The 16,982-nt window shown below is 34.4% G+C and overlaps 1 protein-coding gene across 7 annotated transcripts in view; it reads left to right on the forward strand.

Moving 5' to 3' along the window:
• The window catches only part of LOC106157133 (kinesin-like protein KIF13A), a 112,275-nt gene that overhangs the window by 72,339 nt on the left and 22,954 nt on the right, over positions 1–16,982 (forward strand). For 6 of the 7 annotated variants that reach the window (XM_086994310.1, XM_086994314.1, XM_086994315.1 and 3 more), the window contains exons 14-18: positions 9,820–9,956; positions 13,113–13,225; positions 14,826–14,978; positions 15,361–15,402; positions 16,094–16,262. In XM_086994310.1, coding sequence (XP_086850436.1) covers positions 9,820–9,956; positions 13,113–13,225; positions 14,826–14,978; positions 15,361–15,402; positions 16,094–16,262 — 614 coding nt within the window. The remainder of the gene's footprint in view (positions 1–9,819; positions 9,957–13,112; positions 13,226–14,825; positions 14,979–15,360; positions 15,403–16,093; positions 16,263–16,982) is intronic. The other variant, XM_086994312.1, reaches the window with a different exon arrangement.

Consider the following 16,982-nt stretch of genomic DNA (forward strand, 5'->3'; position numbering starts at 1 on the left):
GTCGTAGGCTGACAAGTAATTGTGAAGGGTTTTGAAGTATCATTTCTCATATGTATTTTTGGTCTGTTCGACCAGTGCAGTATTAGTCAATATTTTATTTGTATGCCTGAAGACCTCAAGCTTGTGTTTCCCGATCTTGTCAAAACAAATGGGGTTTCTGTTCGATTAATGCAGCCAACTTATACTTGGCTTTCTGGCTTTGCCTGATTCGAACCTGTCTGGACCAACTCTAAACAGGACTTTTGGTTTGTTCAACCATTATATATATATATATATATATATATATATATATATATATATATATATATATATATATATATATATATATATATATATATATTACTGAAATTGATTTAGATGTAGGTTTTATTTTGGTGATGAGCATTTATTACAGTGAGGAGGTACACTCTTTTTTCTATGCCAGACTAGCAAAGAGGAGCACTATTTTCCAACATCCGTAGAAAAATTTTCTGGAATTAAAATCATGGCTAAGATAATCTGACAATTACTTAGAATTTGCTGGGCAGCTAAAAACTTTACACCTTTACATCAAATTTAGTTGTATTAACTGCCTCTTCACCTAGAAATTAAGAATAAAAATGATATTATAATGATAACAACAATAAAAATAATCTTTTTTGCTACTGGCAGAATTTTTCAGAGGCTATCACGTATAGTAAAATGAGTTTGCATGGTATCAAATCAGTCCTTATATTTTGCCACAACAAACATTTATATCCTGATTCTCCAAACCTCACTTTTTTTTCTTGAGCCTGTGTTAGAACTCGCCCTGTAAAAAGGTCTATAATACATCGATTGTGCCTCTTCTCATGCTTGCACCTATTTGTTTCAAGTATTGACCAAAGTTAAGTTGTATATTGACAGGTGTGCTGTTCTATTAGGTATCTGTGTTATTATTGCTAACAGTTCTCACTGACTGGGAGTTCTTATAAAACTGTGTTGACATAGTGTTAACATCACACTGGGTGCTGTAGGAGGTATTGACTTGTTGTCTTACGCTGGTGATTAGTCAATTGCTGGCGTTTTTCTGGTTAAGGATTCGGTGCTGGACTTGATAGGGTGAGTTCTTTGTGTCGTTTTCTATTTCATTTTTTTGTTTGTTTTTTTTTTAGGCGGTGGTTATTTGATCCAGTGTTTTTGTTTGTGATGAGCTTGTTCATTTTTGGCTGATTTGTTTACTGAGTTATGACAATGGGAATTGATATTATTGTTGGGTTATTTCTTTCTCTCTCTTTCTCTCTTCTCTCTCCCTCTCTCTCTCTCTGATGACAATGGCAATAAAAAAAATTAATTGCATTGCACTGCTGCCATTATCTTGCAAGCTGTATCACAGACAGCAACAGTGAAAAACTTTTTTCTGCATCGGTGTATTCTAAATATTTTGATATCTGTTTTGATAGCTTCAAATTCAGAGTTATGTTAATGCCAATAGGTAATTTCAGTGCATCAGTGAAGTCACCTCATGCTTCAATTGTGATACATGGAAAAGTAAGAATTAATTATCTAGCCCACAAAAAACTAGCTTTACCTTGCACTAATTATGCCACCCTCTTATTTTACTGTTTTTTGTTTTCTCTTGGATGCTTTATTTTCTAGAAATGGGAAAGAGCACAGCCGTAGGATTTGGAGGGGGGGGGGGGGGGGGATGAAAAGTTCAGTGAGCAATAGTATTAAAGCAATCCCCAAAAGCTTAGAGTTGTTTTGTGAAATCTAAAAAATGATCAGATTTCCAGATTCTAACAGTTGTTGTTCTCCTGTGGTTTTTCATGGCATGCAATGTAAAATCCCACTTGTGAATAAGGTGCAGTCACACCAAAGACCTGACCTGATTTGGGTCTGAAGTTTGGTTCATAACTCTTACCAATATTATTGGTGAAATATATTTTGATGCATATGAAAACATCTTAAAGGAATTTTGTCAAAAGAAAACATCCAGGTTTCACAGATAAGCAAGTGTTACTTGATGGAATGTTATTCGTATATAATTATGTACTGTCTTAGTCACAGGGATTTTGTGAAAAAAAAAAAATTGCAAATGAATATCTCCAATGATCATGTCATATGGTGTACACGTACGTAAATTAATTGTGACCAGTAACTAAGTTTTTACCTTGAATGTAAATCAAGTCTGAAATGAGAAACTGATCGCTGATATAACAGTTGCTGTGTTTGTTTAACATGTATTGTGTTACTATTGATTTTCTTCGTGCGACTTGTCAATGAATGTGTTTTAGCATCTGACAAATTGTGATAAGTTTGAATATCAGCGAACTGAAAAATATTTTTTAAATATCGGCGTGTATATGTCAGCTGTTTGTATTATGTCACAATATATTACTTGGTGCAGAAAAGTGGATTATATCAAGTGCTGTTTATTTGGTGGATATGGTCTATCAGAGAGAGAGGGGCCATAACTATTTTGCCCTTTCCTTTTGCAAGTGACCTTTTCAGATAGTGTCATATCTGGGGTATTTTTTAGAACCTTCTGTATGAAATGTGATTCAGAGATTTGTTTCTCTTTTCCCTTTTCAAAAACTACAGAAATATGGTATTTCTGAAAACAAAATGCAAATGGATGATATTTTTTAAAAACTGCAATAAATGTACATCTATGCCCAAGGAGTGCAATTCAGTCTAGGCTTTTTGCAGCCGTTTCGCCAAAGGGCCAATGAAGATGAAAATTACATCAGTGCTACTGTTTCTCAAACTGACCTCTAAAAGAATTACCAACATGCTAGTTTATGGCAAAAAAATTATGCCAAAACTGGCTTATAATTACTCAAAGATAGGATACAGAATTTCACCTCTGAGAGTTGTTCACAAGTTAGAGTACAGCAACTCATATGTGGCGCTAAGATCAGATAGTCCGCTAAATGATCAGATAGTCGACTAAATGGTATCCCTAGTGGCTAGGAAGTGCTGGATGTTTGCCCTTGAAGCCAGTTTTCAAACCTTCTCAATTCTCATTTGGATTCTTGATTCATGAGCAGATAAAGAGGATTAGAGTCACCCCCAATTATATCCTACTGTAAATGCAGAGTGACTTTGAGGCCAAAGATGTGGAAAACATTGTTTTAAAAAAATATAATGGGAGGAAGTGACTCGTACAGCAGTACTTGGTCAATGCCATACAGGGTTGGAAACCTTCACTGCTCTTCATTTGGGATTCCTGATTATTGCTGAAATGGGAATTTCTGACCTTACGAACTGAAGAGCGAAGTTACTTCCAGTTCCATTATGCCGTTAATACGGTGAACGAGGAACACCGACATGGCAGACGGGCGGAAAATCAGTAACCCTGAGTTTCGGATCCACTAGCTATATTTTAGCAACCAAACTTTTATACCTTTACAAATGTCAGGTTCACGTTAATGGCCACAGGAATCAGGGCGATGGTCTTGTTGATACAGGGGCATATGGGATACAGTTTGGAGAGTGATATGGCGCTGAAGTATGGATGAAGTATTTAAAGCCTGGAATCATAGGATCATGTTTGGAGTGTTCATATATAGTGATCAAAAGCACATTTCCCATTTTGAGATGAAGTATAGAAGATTTAATTTTTGACGAATTCAGAGGAATTCAGGTTGAATGTTTGAATTGTTGTCTTTGAAGACATAAAATGACCAGGTTTTTTTTGCAAATTTGTATTTTCTGGTCAATCAGTGATAAACTACAAAAAAATAGATGGAGTTATTATTGGGCAGATATTATTTAGAAACATGTTGAAATTGGAGAGCAACCCAAATTATATATCCCTGAAGACTAAACAGTATTGATTTAGTGGAAACTAGAAGAAACTTAATTCTCCGGACATAATTAGCATTATTGGTCAATTCAAATATGAGAGGATTAGGAAGAATGAAGAGAGTTCAGGAATCATTCGAGTGATCTTCAGTATGCGAGAAATCTCAGATGGAAAACGGAGGAAGTGGAAACATTTAGCAGACTAATTGAGAAACTTGCATTGAAGGAAACAGAAAAAACAACTTACATTATTGATGGGTCAAAGTGAGACTGAAAGTCTGAGAGGAAATGAATGGCAACAACAAAATCAAGCAGAAAATTCTGTAAAAAAAAAGTAAAACTGTAAAAGTGGGCATAGTTTGCTTGTGAAAAAATTCATTTGTTAAGCTGCTTTTATAGAAATTGCAGTATTTAAGTGACTACAAATTTAGAAAAAAATTTAAGACAACTTTTGATACAAGTAAAGTGATGTAGCTTAAAACTTCAGGGTATTTATTTATTTATTGTGAAACATTTTATTTTCAAGTTTCAAGATCTAAGTTTGTTGCCTCTTTGCTCTCTCCACAAGAAAATATGAAAACGTATTTACATCACAATATTGACATCCTAGATCCTGAAAAAAGCTGAGAACTGATAATTACTTTTTTCACACAGCGGCTGATTTGATCAATTTTTCAGAATTACACCTCTCCATCAGCAGTGAGAAAAATCCTCATCGTCTCATGGTGACTTTGAGACTAAACTCTCAGCTTGACATTTTGCGCCACTTATTTCAGCTGAAACCAGATTCATTGAATTCATTTTAGCTGCGGTTTTTGAACTGTCTCACTTGGCATGACGGTTGACAAGTAGCTTCTGGCATTTTCCTGCTTGAACAACATCGATGACATTTCGTAAAAACAGTTTGTCTTCAAGTCTGAGCTGATATGCTTCAACATTTTCAGAAAGATTAAGTGCTGTAACCAAGGAAAAAGATTTGTCGTCTTGAGTTAAATTGAACACAGCTCTCTCGAGACTTTGCTGATGTCTTTCTTCATTGCTGAATGCTTGGATTTTATGTGAATATTTAGGGTGTGTTCAGACTAATTGCTAATTTACACCAGATATAATGTAACAGACAACAGCTGATGACTGATTTTCATTGTGAGATTTTACATGTAGAATGTAACAAGTATTCTTGTGGGTGTCTTTGTCATCTGATTACTCTGAGGTCAAGGAATCAATTGTCCAATTTCTTGTCCAAGTTAAGAAAGTTCTGGATACATCAGACTTATTCTATAGGCTTTTAGACATATCTTCAAGGAGACAAATTGCCTTTGTTCTGCTTTTTTTGTGGATACACTGCAGATGTTGTTGAGCAACATTATAGATAAATGGTTGACTGGAGCATTAACAGCTTTCTTTAGGTGGAAAGTGGAACCTATTATTGGAGCCATCACAAAGCTTTCAGCTCATTTCCAATAAAGAGGCTACGTATGTGGGAACGATGATATAGCTGAGAACATTAAATTTCGATGAGATACATGTAGTTTGACATGTAGATTTTTCTATTTTACCAGAATTGACTGGAAAGATATCCATGCAATCACATGGTGTTACAGCTGAAAGTATTAAAACCTCAGCGAAAAGTTGGACATGTTCATCATTCTGTTTAAGCAAAATTGAAAAATTGTGTGAAGAAATGGGTGAAATTTCTCTAATGAGTTGCCTATTTGACTAGGAGACAAATCCTCTCATATTGTAACCAGGGATACATCTATATACAGTTATATGACAGTGATGAAATACTCCATTTTGCTGTTTCGATCTTTGTCAACCCATTTGGGACACAGTGGGGCCAAAAAGTTGATAGCTTGTGTCGTGTGACAAGATGGACGTGGAGACTTGAAAACTCAAGAGTATCATTGGATCAGAAATATGGCAACATGTCTCCTGGATATCTTGATAAGATTGGACAGTAGTTCATTTTCTGTTGGACCAGACCCTAGATTAAAAAAAAAACAAAACTTTTTTTGAAATGCATATATATTTTTAGATGGCAGTTCCATCTTTGTGCCGACAGACCAGACTTCCTGATATGGTTCAGTGTTTCATGAATTTGCGTAAAAATTGAATTTCTGGGATACCCTTGCTACAAATACCAAATTCAGGATTAGGATTTGGCGGCAGATGAACCAGACTTGTCCACTTGGGAGCATACAATATGTTGTAAATAGATGCAATAATGCATGGGTTTTCCGAACAGTGACATTATCATGTCAGAAGGAATATGATGGAGTGTACATCTTTTGAAATATGTATAATTCCTGCTGAAAAAAGTTTTGTGTAGGAAAAAATTGCCGCTTTTGACTGTGCCAGTCTAAGAGATGTGACGACATTTATATATTGAAAGCTACAATGAAGAATTTGAAGAAAGCATTTTTAAAGATGTGCAGGAAAGTGAAGGTATGGGTAGTTCTGGATTTAATTGTTTTCTTACATGGTGTAACTTCAGAAACTTAATATCTAAGGTTTCAATATTTATTTTTTGTTGATAATCAGTATATTTTTTTAATGTTTTGAAGGATTCAAATCATTTTAGGACAATATCAAAACTGTTGAAAAGTTAACCTTTTGTAGCAAGCAACCAGTAAATAATAATCTTTTTTGTTGGTCTAAAATGCAAATATGGTCAATAGATACATGTAACAATCTGAAAAAATAAATAAATGGAAATTGAGATGATTTGAAGCATCTAAAATTAGAAGTAAGTTCTTTCATCGCTATTAAAAGTCCACCAAAAGATATCTTTAAAAACTGATTACAGTTCAGTTTGTCATTCCTCATTCACTGTACTGAAATGCCCTTGATTGCTAACAAAGAGAGCGCAGCAAACAGTATTGTGACAACTGTTTTCTTTGAGTAAAAAAGTGTAATATCCATCTCTGTAGAAGATAATGGTAATAAAAAATGAATCAATAGATAAACAAATAAGAGAATGGCTTTTTAAGAAGATCTGACATTTTATCACTGAGCACAGCAGTCGGTGTGTATCAGGAAATGTATGCTAAAAATACAATACATAAACAATAGAGGGCTGTCAGTAAAGGTAGGCAGACATTTTGACAACTGGTCAGAGTTTTCAGACATCTGGTTTTCAGACAGTAAGGGTCAGAAGGAGGAAATGAGTGGCCATATTGTGCTTACTGCACCTAAAATATGGTGTTGGAGAGAAAGAGGAAATCTTGTTGAAGCTGTTTCTTGGTCAGTTGTGGTCTTCTTGCAGTTGGATGGACGATGCTGCCATTCTGTTTGGAGAAGTCAGAATAAGGACAACTTTAGTAACACATTTTCACAGATCAGAACTGAGACAGACAATATAACTGAAGGTGACTACTGAAACAAAACAGCGGCATAAGCATTTTTGCTTTTTAAGAACTTAAACGTATTTCTTAGAGCTTAGAAATAAGGTTGCTTGTGTAATTTCAATGATTATACAGTTAGCTTACAATGAATTCTGTATTTGGGAATTCAGTAAGTTACAGAATGCTACTGACAAACTGTACAACTGCCTACATATTGAATCCTTTAGTTATTTAACTGTTATAGGTGTTTTTGTACTGCGTTAAGTCATTCATATAGTAAAAGTTGTCCTCTATGAATATTATTGTTATAGCTGAAACAGGCAAGAGTTTTTAACATTAAAGTTCTCTAATAGAGAAACAGTTGTTACTTAATAGAGAGCTATCAATCATGAAACCTCCATTGATTATCACCAGTCTTAAAAATACTGTCAGTTACTGATGTTGGTGATAATTCAGTAAAAATATCATATTTGGGTCATCTGGCTTAATCTGCCAGAGGTTTGAGTTAATCTGTTGGAAAGATAAAAGTTTTAGTCACATTAAATCTATTGGCCCGAAATGGAGCTTTTACCACCATTGTCCAGTCATTCAAATAACACTGGTCAAGCATTAATTAAATATTTATTTGTTTTTTTTTTTTTTTACTAATTTATTTGTTTGTTGGTTTGTCTGTTTGTTTACAACACTCTTCCTTAAAATGCAGCAGGACAATATTTTAGATTCAATCCAAAATCGAGTAACACATTGGTTATTTTTAAATGTTTTCTCCAGCAAATTCTGTCTCTTTTTTTTTTTTTTTTTTATTTAGAAAAGCCATAGCACTGTCTATGTAAGTCCTTGTGTCTTGATCATTATCATGGAAAACGGATTATTTTAATGTGAGCAGCTTGGCAATTGGCAGAATTTTCATGATACAAGCTAATAAATTAGTGTAATGACTTCACTAAATAGGAGCAGCAGTATATGTGCTTTATGGCACGCCGAAATCCTATCATCTCTGCTTGCAGGCTAGCTGTGATTATTAATCAGGAGTTTTTGATCAGATTTGGTCTATGGGCCTGTTGAGAACCACACTGATCTACAAACTAACAGATCTGGGGTGCAAATATGGCCGACCCACTTGAAAGCTTGTCACGTAATCCCTACGGAGAATCCGTTAGGGGATAAGGCAGAAAGTTTTCAAATGGGTCAACCATATTTGATCCATGGATGAGTTAGTCCTTGGTTCAACTTGGTTCTGAACAGGCCCTACATATGCAGACTGTTCCAGCTTAGTTAAACACAATCGTGTGTTAGTGGTTGCCTTTGATTAAATTAGGATTCATGTATTACTGGATTAAGGGAATTGAATTAATCTGAGGAACATGTCCATTTTGTAGATTGGTGTGTGTGTTAGGAACTGGTAACTGTACATGCTTCAGAAACATTTATTTGATATTTGTGATGTAATGATGATGATGGAACTAGAAACTGGAAACATTATACCTCATTGAAGCAGTTTGGCATACAGATTTTTCTTGTCGCTGATGTAAACGTGTACTGTTTATCTGATGCTGCCATTGTTATGGCTGTGTGGAGGGAAAATTAGTTCGGATATTGTTACAGCTTCATAGAACATCCATTCTTGAAGGAAAAGGAGAAAGGTTGTAAGAAAAAACTGCTTTTGATTTCAAGTTTGCGATATATCTGATCGTGGAATATATTTTTATGAAGCTTAGAAGCAAAGAAAGCAGGATTAGAAAACAAAAAAATTAGACATCTTTTAAATTTAAGTTTACTTTTATGCTAGAATTATGCTGTTAGAATGACAGTATATATATAAGCAAGAAAGTTAGGTGGAAAGTGAGCTTTTTAGGTGAAATGTTGCCATCAGGGATAGTCTTTGGTGAAAGTTTCACAAACATTTGCTCATTAAAGGTCAACGTGTATTGAATTCATTGAGAGAGAGAAAGTCTCAGAGAGGGTGAGAGAGAGAGAAAGAGAGAGAAAACAATGCAAAGGTTTGGGGTTGAAATAACACATAAATATGCCGGAATCAATATAAAACAAATTAATGTCTAGTAAAATCAAGAACTCTGTGTTAGGACTGCACTCCATCATCTCAACTCTTGAGTAATGACTTGTGATGTATTGGAGTGTAAATGAAATGTTCGACAAAGTTCAGATTTGTAGGCACACAAGAGGTCGTATTATATCAGAAAAGTCAGGGCTAAGTTCTTTAATATTTAATTAAATTGGTTTTTTACCCATACTGAGTAGAGAACTTAATTGTACCAATCATCACAGCTAGCATTGTTTGTTCTTATCCATGCAGTTGAGAAAGGTCTGACCTTGACTTATTGACTTTTTATTTTCCCCATAAATAATGACTCGTACTTTAGCTAACCATAAGCTATACTAATCATATGGGACCAAGGACTCACCGTATTTTAGGAATACTTAACAGTTGGAAAAAGCATCTAGCAGTTCATATACAACAATCTATCTTTCACTTATCCTTGACCTTCAGCTGACACTTATGACCTTGACATTGTCAAAACTGGGACATTAAAAATTTTTTTACATTATTTTTATTGAAATTTATTAATTTTTATAACCCTTTTCAGGACTTGAGCAAATGCCACTGGATCAGTAATGCTCTTTTGAACTTACGACCTTCACCTTTCAAAATGAGGCCACTGTGACCCAATTTTTAATATCATTCTAGGACCACACCTTAGTGGGACGAGCCGATGCTCCTGTTGAACAAGACATCCAGCTTCAGGGGCTGGGGATTATGCCCGAACACTGTGTCCTTGACCTTGAGAACCAAGATGTCTACCTGACACCAATAGAGGGAGCCAGGTGAGGCAACAGATTTGCATATTCAATTTTTTTTTTTTTATTGGACAGATACTTTAAAATTGAGTGTCATAACTTAAATTGAAACGGACACTGTCTTCAAATTGACATTTTAATATGGTGCTATGACCTACAGTGGCAGTGTATTTATTATTATTATTATTATTATTATTATTATTATTATTATTATTATTATTATTATTATATTGTCATTTTGTTTACAAAGATGTTTGACATTTGGATAATTTAAAAGCAAATATATGTTGACATCACCTTGTCCTTGAACAAGTTTTTAACAACTTTCAGCACGTTTTAATAATTTTGCATTGATGTTTATGTAGATGCCAGTCAAAGAATATTCATGACTCTCTAAATATCCCATGTCACTTTCTCAAAACAAAACGGTAAAAACCAAACACATCTCCATTTTCCACCTTCCATGAAATGTGTTTCTGCCCTAACATTCCACTCTGATTTTTTTTTTTTTTTTTTTTTTTGAGGAGGAGGGGGGCTATCTGAAAAAAAATCATCTTTATGGAAAGAAAAAGACATGAGTATAGAATTAGATTTCTTGTTGTTGATAGCAATATCAGCACATATGTGCCAGAGTTCAGATAACATTCGGAAATATTTTGCTTTTTATATCCTGTTTTTACTGCTGTTTGTTTTAGCAAGTTCTGAATTATTTCAATAAATATATTTTGATTTTAATTTTGCTGCCAATTGATCTCTCTGAATTCCCTAGGTCAGCATAAGAACTAGTGTGTGTGTGTGTGTGTGTGTGTGTGTGTGTGTGTGTGTGCGTGCGTGTGCAGCTGTTCATGTGTGCAATTTGGGACCAGAAAGATTAGAAAGACACAAGGGGTGCTTCTTGAGTTGTTTTTACAAACATGTTTCTTCAACTCCTGTCTTTGGACTTTGCCTCCACATGCAAAACTTTGAATCAGATTGCTTTATTTTCTAATTCAGAAATTTGAATGATTAGTTTAAAGCAAACTGAACAAAATTTAATTCAAATGAAATTGAAAAATTAGAATTTAACTCGTAGTACATCAGTCAACAGTTTAACTTTGGACTTCAAAATACAGTACATACTCCACAGACATGAAAAACAATTATCACCAATATTTAAGTCTTCCCTATGTATATTCCCTATGTACATATTGCATTAAAGAGATCTTAACAATTTCTTAAATACACTTGTTCATTTGATTAAATCAATCCAGAGAACATGTCAGCATCTCCCTCTGGTCTTTCCATCAGGGTAAATTGTTGTTACAGGAGAAACTTCTAGCATAATGGCTGGGCACAGATGTGGAATGCCATGATATTTAATTCATTGTAGAATTTATGTATTTCCAAGGGAAAAATGAGAAAACATCCTTTTAGATATGGTTAACACATTGATTTCTAGTCCCTCATATGATGTTCACTTTTAGAATGGAAGGCCTTTTTCGTGTGGAAAGGTATACTTTAAGTTTTTTGCAGAACCCACCTTATGCCATGCTAATTATCAGTTTATTCAGTTACTTCAGATGTATATGTTAAAACCAAAAAACAAACGCTTAGGCACGGTCAGCTCACGACTCCTATCTTCCAATTCAGTAACGGTTAACATAAACTGATCCTGGCATAACCGAGCTATTTCGAACAATAAATTCTGTATAGGTACATTTTGAGAGATTGACAACTTAATAGCCAGCTGGCTATTACTTAAGAGAATTTCCTAAACTAGACACTGTCACTTAATTAACTATACAGTAAGAAGAGAGCTTGCTAAAGGGATTAAAAGCCCTGTGGCGTTATGGCTATTGGACCTGTCAGTGTCTGTATCAGTAAGTTTGTATCCATCCTTTTTTGCCAAGTTTATTTTTGATACTTGGTCTTTTCCATGGTAAATCTTTTCAATGGGCAAAAATTATCAAACTTTCAGGTGCATAATTTTATAATCACAGATATATATATATGGCATTTGTGGTGCTTTTACTGCATAGAATACAGCTATAGAGTAGCCTGCTTTTTAATTTTGATGCTACAAATCAATAGGAATGTTTTAATTTGATGAAATTATGACTTAATAAATCCTGTAAAATTCTCTGTAAAATTCACAATGTTCCCCCATTGAAAAGATTGAGTAATAACTGTACTGTCAATGTGACCTTTCATAATAAACCAAGGTAGCCATCGTTGAGTCTTAGAAAATGTCTTTGTACTTTCATGTTTAAAAACTAAAGCATCTCTGCATATTATCCAGTGAACATCACAAGTAGATGGTGATTTTGTTAGCCACCAGAGCAGACAGAAAGTCAACAATAATTTTTTCCCGTCTAGGAACATTCAGAAAATTGGTCTATCATGTTGCTGCCCTGGGCCTTTGGTTTCTGCGACCCATTGATTGACCTCGTAGGCGTTGTGGTGCAGCGATGCAAAATCCCATAATGCCAAAGGACAAGAAACAAAAAAATATTAGACATTCTAAATAGTTACATTTGATCTTGATGTTATTGACCAGCTCAGAGAAAAATTAAGGGCCTTTTTTTATGATCTCATTTAACAAATAGAAATAATACTCGGGATTTGTTTGCTTATAATAAAGGCCTATATTTTCCCCCTTTTTTTCAGTTTGATATTTTTGTTTTAATTTTGTTTTCATATATGGCCAAAGAAATTAGACCAGAAATTATCTTAACGACATCATTACTGGTTGTTTTTTATAAATTAAAGAGATTTGATATTTAATTTTTGTCAGCCCTAATAAGAAGCTGTTTTTTCTGTTTTTATTTTTAACTAGTATAATAAAATGTGTGAACAGCAGTCGCTGATCACTTTGGAGGTGGGGGAGATGCAATTTTTTTTTTTTTTTTTTTTTTTTTTTGGTTTTCCACTGATGTCAAATCATTATATTTTATAATGACAGAAACCAAGGCTCCAATTCTAAGGCCATTAAAGAGAGCCGGAAAAAACTTAGAATATCACCTTCACCGTAAAAATGGGTAATTGAATGGGCTAATGTGATTCTGTCATCGATTCTTTTTGTTATATTTTTAGCTGTTCCAAAGTCAGGAAAATCTTCTGGGCGTCAAGTGAAAATGCAGCAAATGATGAAATGTCAAACTTTATACTTTTGTTATTTCACGTGCGCTCCTGTTTTTGTTTCAGAACTTGCGTAAACGGCTCGGTGGTGACGGAGAAGACTAGAGTGATAAACGGAGATCGTATCGTTTGGGGAAATAACCATTTCTTTAGGATCAACTGTCCAAAACAAGCAAGCAGTAAGTACATTATTATTATTATTATTATTATTATTATTATTATTATTATTATTATTTAATGTGAACAGCTGACTTAAACCCAAACTAAAGGGTTATACAAAATAAGAGATATACTTTTATTTGCTCTTAAACTGAAACCTGTGACTAGAGTAAATCATCGATTTATATAAATTGTGAAGACAAAACCATCTTAGTCATAAATCTCATCTTCTTGACCTTGACCCTTGGTTACTGCTGGCAACACAACTGAAGATGACCATTCTAGGAATTTATCTCCCATGGGAGAACTTTATTCCTCAGAATTACCCAGAGTAAACTGTGGTACTCTGTGGAATGGCCATTAGTGATTGTAGAGATGATACAGAACATTTCTGCCAGGATCTTTGAAATATGCCAATGTATTTCTGTTTCCCTGTGCTGTATAAAATATATAGAACATAAGAATGGTATGACATAACATTTCCCGTAATATTGAAATTGTCATTATTGTTCTATAACACAGAACATTTTGCAGCGTCTTCACTGTGCTGTTTGCCATGAAAATCTCTCCACTATCATGAATGTTACATTTTAGAAGCCAATTGGTGTCTACCAGTTGATAAATGATACAATCTGATGGCTGTTCAGAGACTTTTCAACACAATAAAAGCATTTAGGAAGGTTTTTAGGTTCATTATGGCTTTGGTATTGACTCATTAACTTCAAACACCTCTTTATAATTTGGAGATAATTTTATATTTTGATCTGTAAATTTTCTGCAATTTTCTGTACGATAGTACCCTAGATGACAAGAATGGTATAACCACTGTCTGTATGAATTGGCCAGATGGCTTTAGAACCATAATTATTGTGGTTATGATATTGACCCACAATTCCCAAACAACTCTTTTTACTGGCAAGATGATCAGCTCTGTAAAAGCTCCCCTCAATGTTTCTGACATAAGTATCATGGATGACAAAATAATGCGATGCTGGGATCGGAGTAGTGGGACCACTGTCTATAATTGACCAGATGAAAATTATAAAGAAGATGGCCGCTCGTATATAGAAAGATAGCAACTCCCTGTAGAGTATTTCACTTCTCAGTATTCCCATTAGATTTTATATTGACCAGTCATTAATGCAAGATAGTTTCAGTGGAAATTATTTGTTTTGCAAAACCATAAACTTTCTTGCTATTATGGCCTAGAGAAGATGGAAAATGTGAATGACTTCTTTTGTTCTCACAAGGAGTAAGAAAATTAAGTTGACGTTATGCATACAGATTATAACTTAGCTCAGATAGAGCTTATGTTGGATGTTTTCCACAAGATCTAAACCGCTATGCTTCAAGGGCTTGGAGTGAAGGACAATGTGATTGACTTTTTTCATGTTGCTTGCATGTCACAAAACAGGAGTAAGAAAATGAATATAACCTTATACTGTGGATTATCACCTTACTCAGATGAAGTTAATGATGGAACATATGTTTTCTGGAATTGGAAATGTTATTTATTTTATACTGTATAACATCTGTAATCCTCCAGGCCCGACACAGGAACATGAGTGAGAAAATTAAAATGACCAGACCATATCTTATATGACATCTCTTATTTTCCAGGCCCGTCACAGGAACAGGAGTCAGAAAATGAACACGACCAAACCATCGACTATGATTTTGCTCAAATGGAGCTGATGATGAAAGAACTGAACAATGATCCCATTAAGGATGCCATGAGTGCCATAGAAAAACAGCACGAGATGGACAAGCAAGGTAGTAGAGATCTTTTTAAAAGAAAAAGTGCACATAATATGCACCCTGTGTTTTAATTCACTGACACAATGTAGGGTGTTATAGCATGAAATTGCACTTAGCGACTTGTTTTGTTATTTTAGTTTGATGTGTTAATTAATGCATGATGACCAGAATATGGTAATTAAATGTCACTGCATGCAGTTACATTCATTTTTCTCTATAGTCAGTGTGACATGTTGGGTACTTTTCTGAGCTTCATCACAAAGCACTTTCCTCGTACAGTTTAAGTGATAAAGTTAAATGTTGCATGCCATGTTGTTTGTATGTTTAGGAGGCATTTTTATATAGATCACATATATATATTTGTCAACAGCATGTAGAGTCTATGCCCCACTTTCAGGTGGCCCCATTATATCACCCAGGACAATTCAAAGCATCACTGGTAATTCTTGTAGTATATATGATTTTAGCAAGTTTTTCCTGAAACTCGATGTTTGTGGCCTTGACCTATTTTTTGTGGCCTTGACTTATTTTTGTGGACTTGAGCTATTTCAGGCCATTTATTCTGATCAGTATTGATTTGTGCATTTTATTGTATTTGTTTTAGAATTTTTTTGTTTTGATTTCAATACAAACTGAACGAAGGCCACCCAGATATGTACAGCTCTTAGGTTTTGTGTTGAATGTGCATTTTTATTATTTTTCGATATCTTGAATGGCAACCTTACCCTGATTTTCAGTTGTGTGAAGTTTATAAATATTGGTTGAATCCAGTGAATTTATTTTGTTCACAGATGTTTTATAGAACATATCTGCTAAAAACATTTAGAAAAATTAATAATTTTTAGTTGGAACGCTGACTTGATTTTTGATATTTTGCTGCTTTTAAAGTAAGGAGATCTTACAAAAATGACTTATGATGTGGAAGAAAAATTGTTCATGACAGAAATACAATGAATATTTGAAAAAAAAAATACTGAAATTATCCCTTTTGGAGATATCAAACAAAAATATATGTCTGTTGTGAAGTGAAAGACCTGAATCCGTGTTACATGAAAAAACTGACTGACTTAAAAAAGTAAGAAAAAAACTTTTTATTGACATTTAAATAAAGACATTTTATGGCATTTCAGCTGCCCTTGAGAAACAAAGGCAAATGTACGAAGAGCAGATGCAGATGCTACGCAATCAGTTGATGTCACCTGGGACGCCATCGCAGCCGTTCCTGTCACCAGGGGGCTCACTACAGAATGTCACGCCCAGTACAATACATCCCAAATATCAACAGTGGGCAGAAGAAAGGTATGAAAGCCTTGTGTTGATTGGTTGTTGTGGGCAGAAGAAAGGTATGAAACCCTTGTGTTGATTGGCTGTTGTGGGCAGAAGAAAGGTATGAAACCCTTGTGTTGATTGGCTGTTGTGGGCAGAAGAAAGGTATGAAACCCTTGTGTTGATTGGCTGTTGTGGGCAGAGGAAAGGTATGAAACCCTTGTGTTGATTGGCTGTTGTGGTTAGAGGAAAGGTATGAAACCCTTGTGTTGATTGGTTGTTGTGGGCAGAGGACAGGTATGAAACCCTTGTGTTGATTGGTTGTTGTGGGCAGAGGAAAGGTATGCAGATGTAGCCTGTGTAACCTATATGCTTTTAGTGAAACTTTAAGTGAAACTGTGTAATAATATGTCATGCTTACATTATTTTATATAACTGTATCAGTGAGCATTGTATGTAGAATTGTCTGTTTTTCACAATTGATTTAGGTATAGCATTCTGCACATTTCCCATAAAAAACTTTTTTTTTCTAATTTGCTATCTTAATAGAATTCATGTTTTTGTATATTCTTTGTAGAAAGTTTTTTATCTTTTTGTATACTCTTTATAGAAAGATTTTCTTTTTACTCTTACTAGACTTCATGTGTAATATTGCATTATTGTAGATTTGTTCTTGTCCTTACCCAGTCGGCAAATAGCTGTAAAGCTTATGTTTCCTTTCAATTTATACCTGACATGAAATAAATGTATTGT

Source organism: Lingula anatina, chromosome 8, assembly GCF_051362555.1.
Source record: "Lingula anatina isolate TDL-2025a chromosome 8, LinAna3.0, whole genome shotgun sequence".
NCBI classification, from domain to species: domain Eukaryota; kingdom Metazoa; phylum Brachiopoda; class Lingulata; order Lingulida; family Lingulidae; genus Lingula; species Lingula anatina.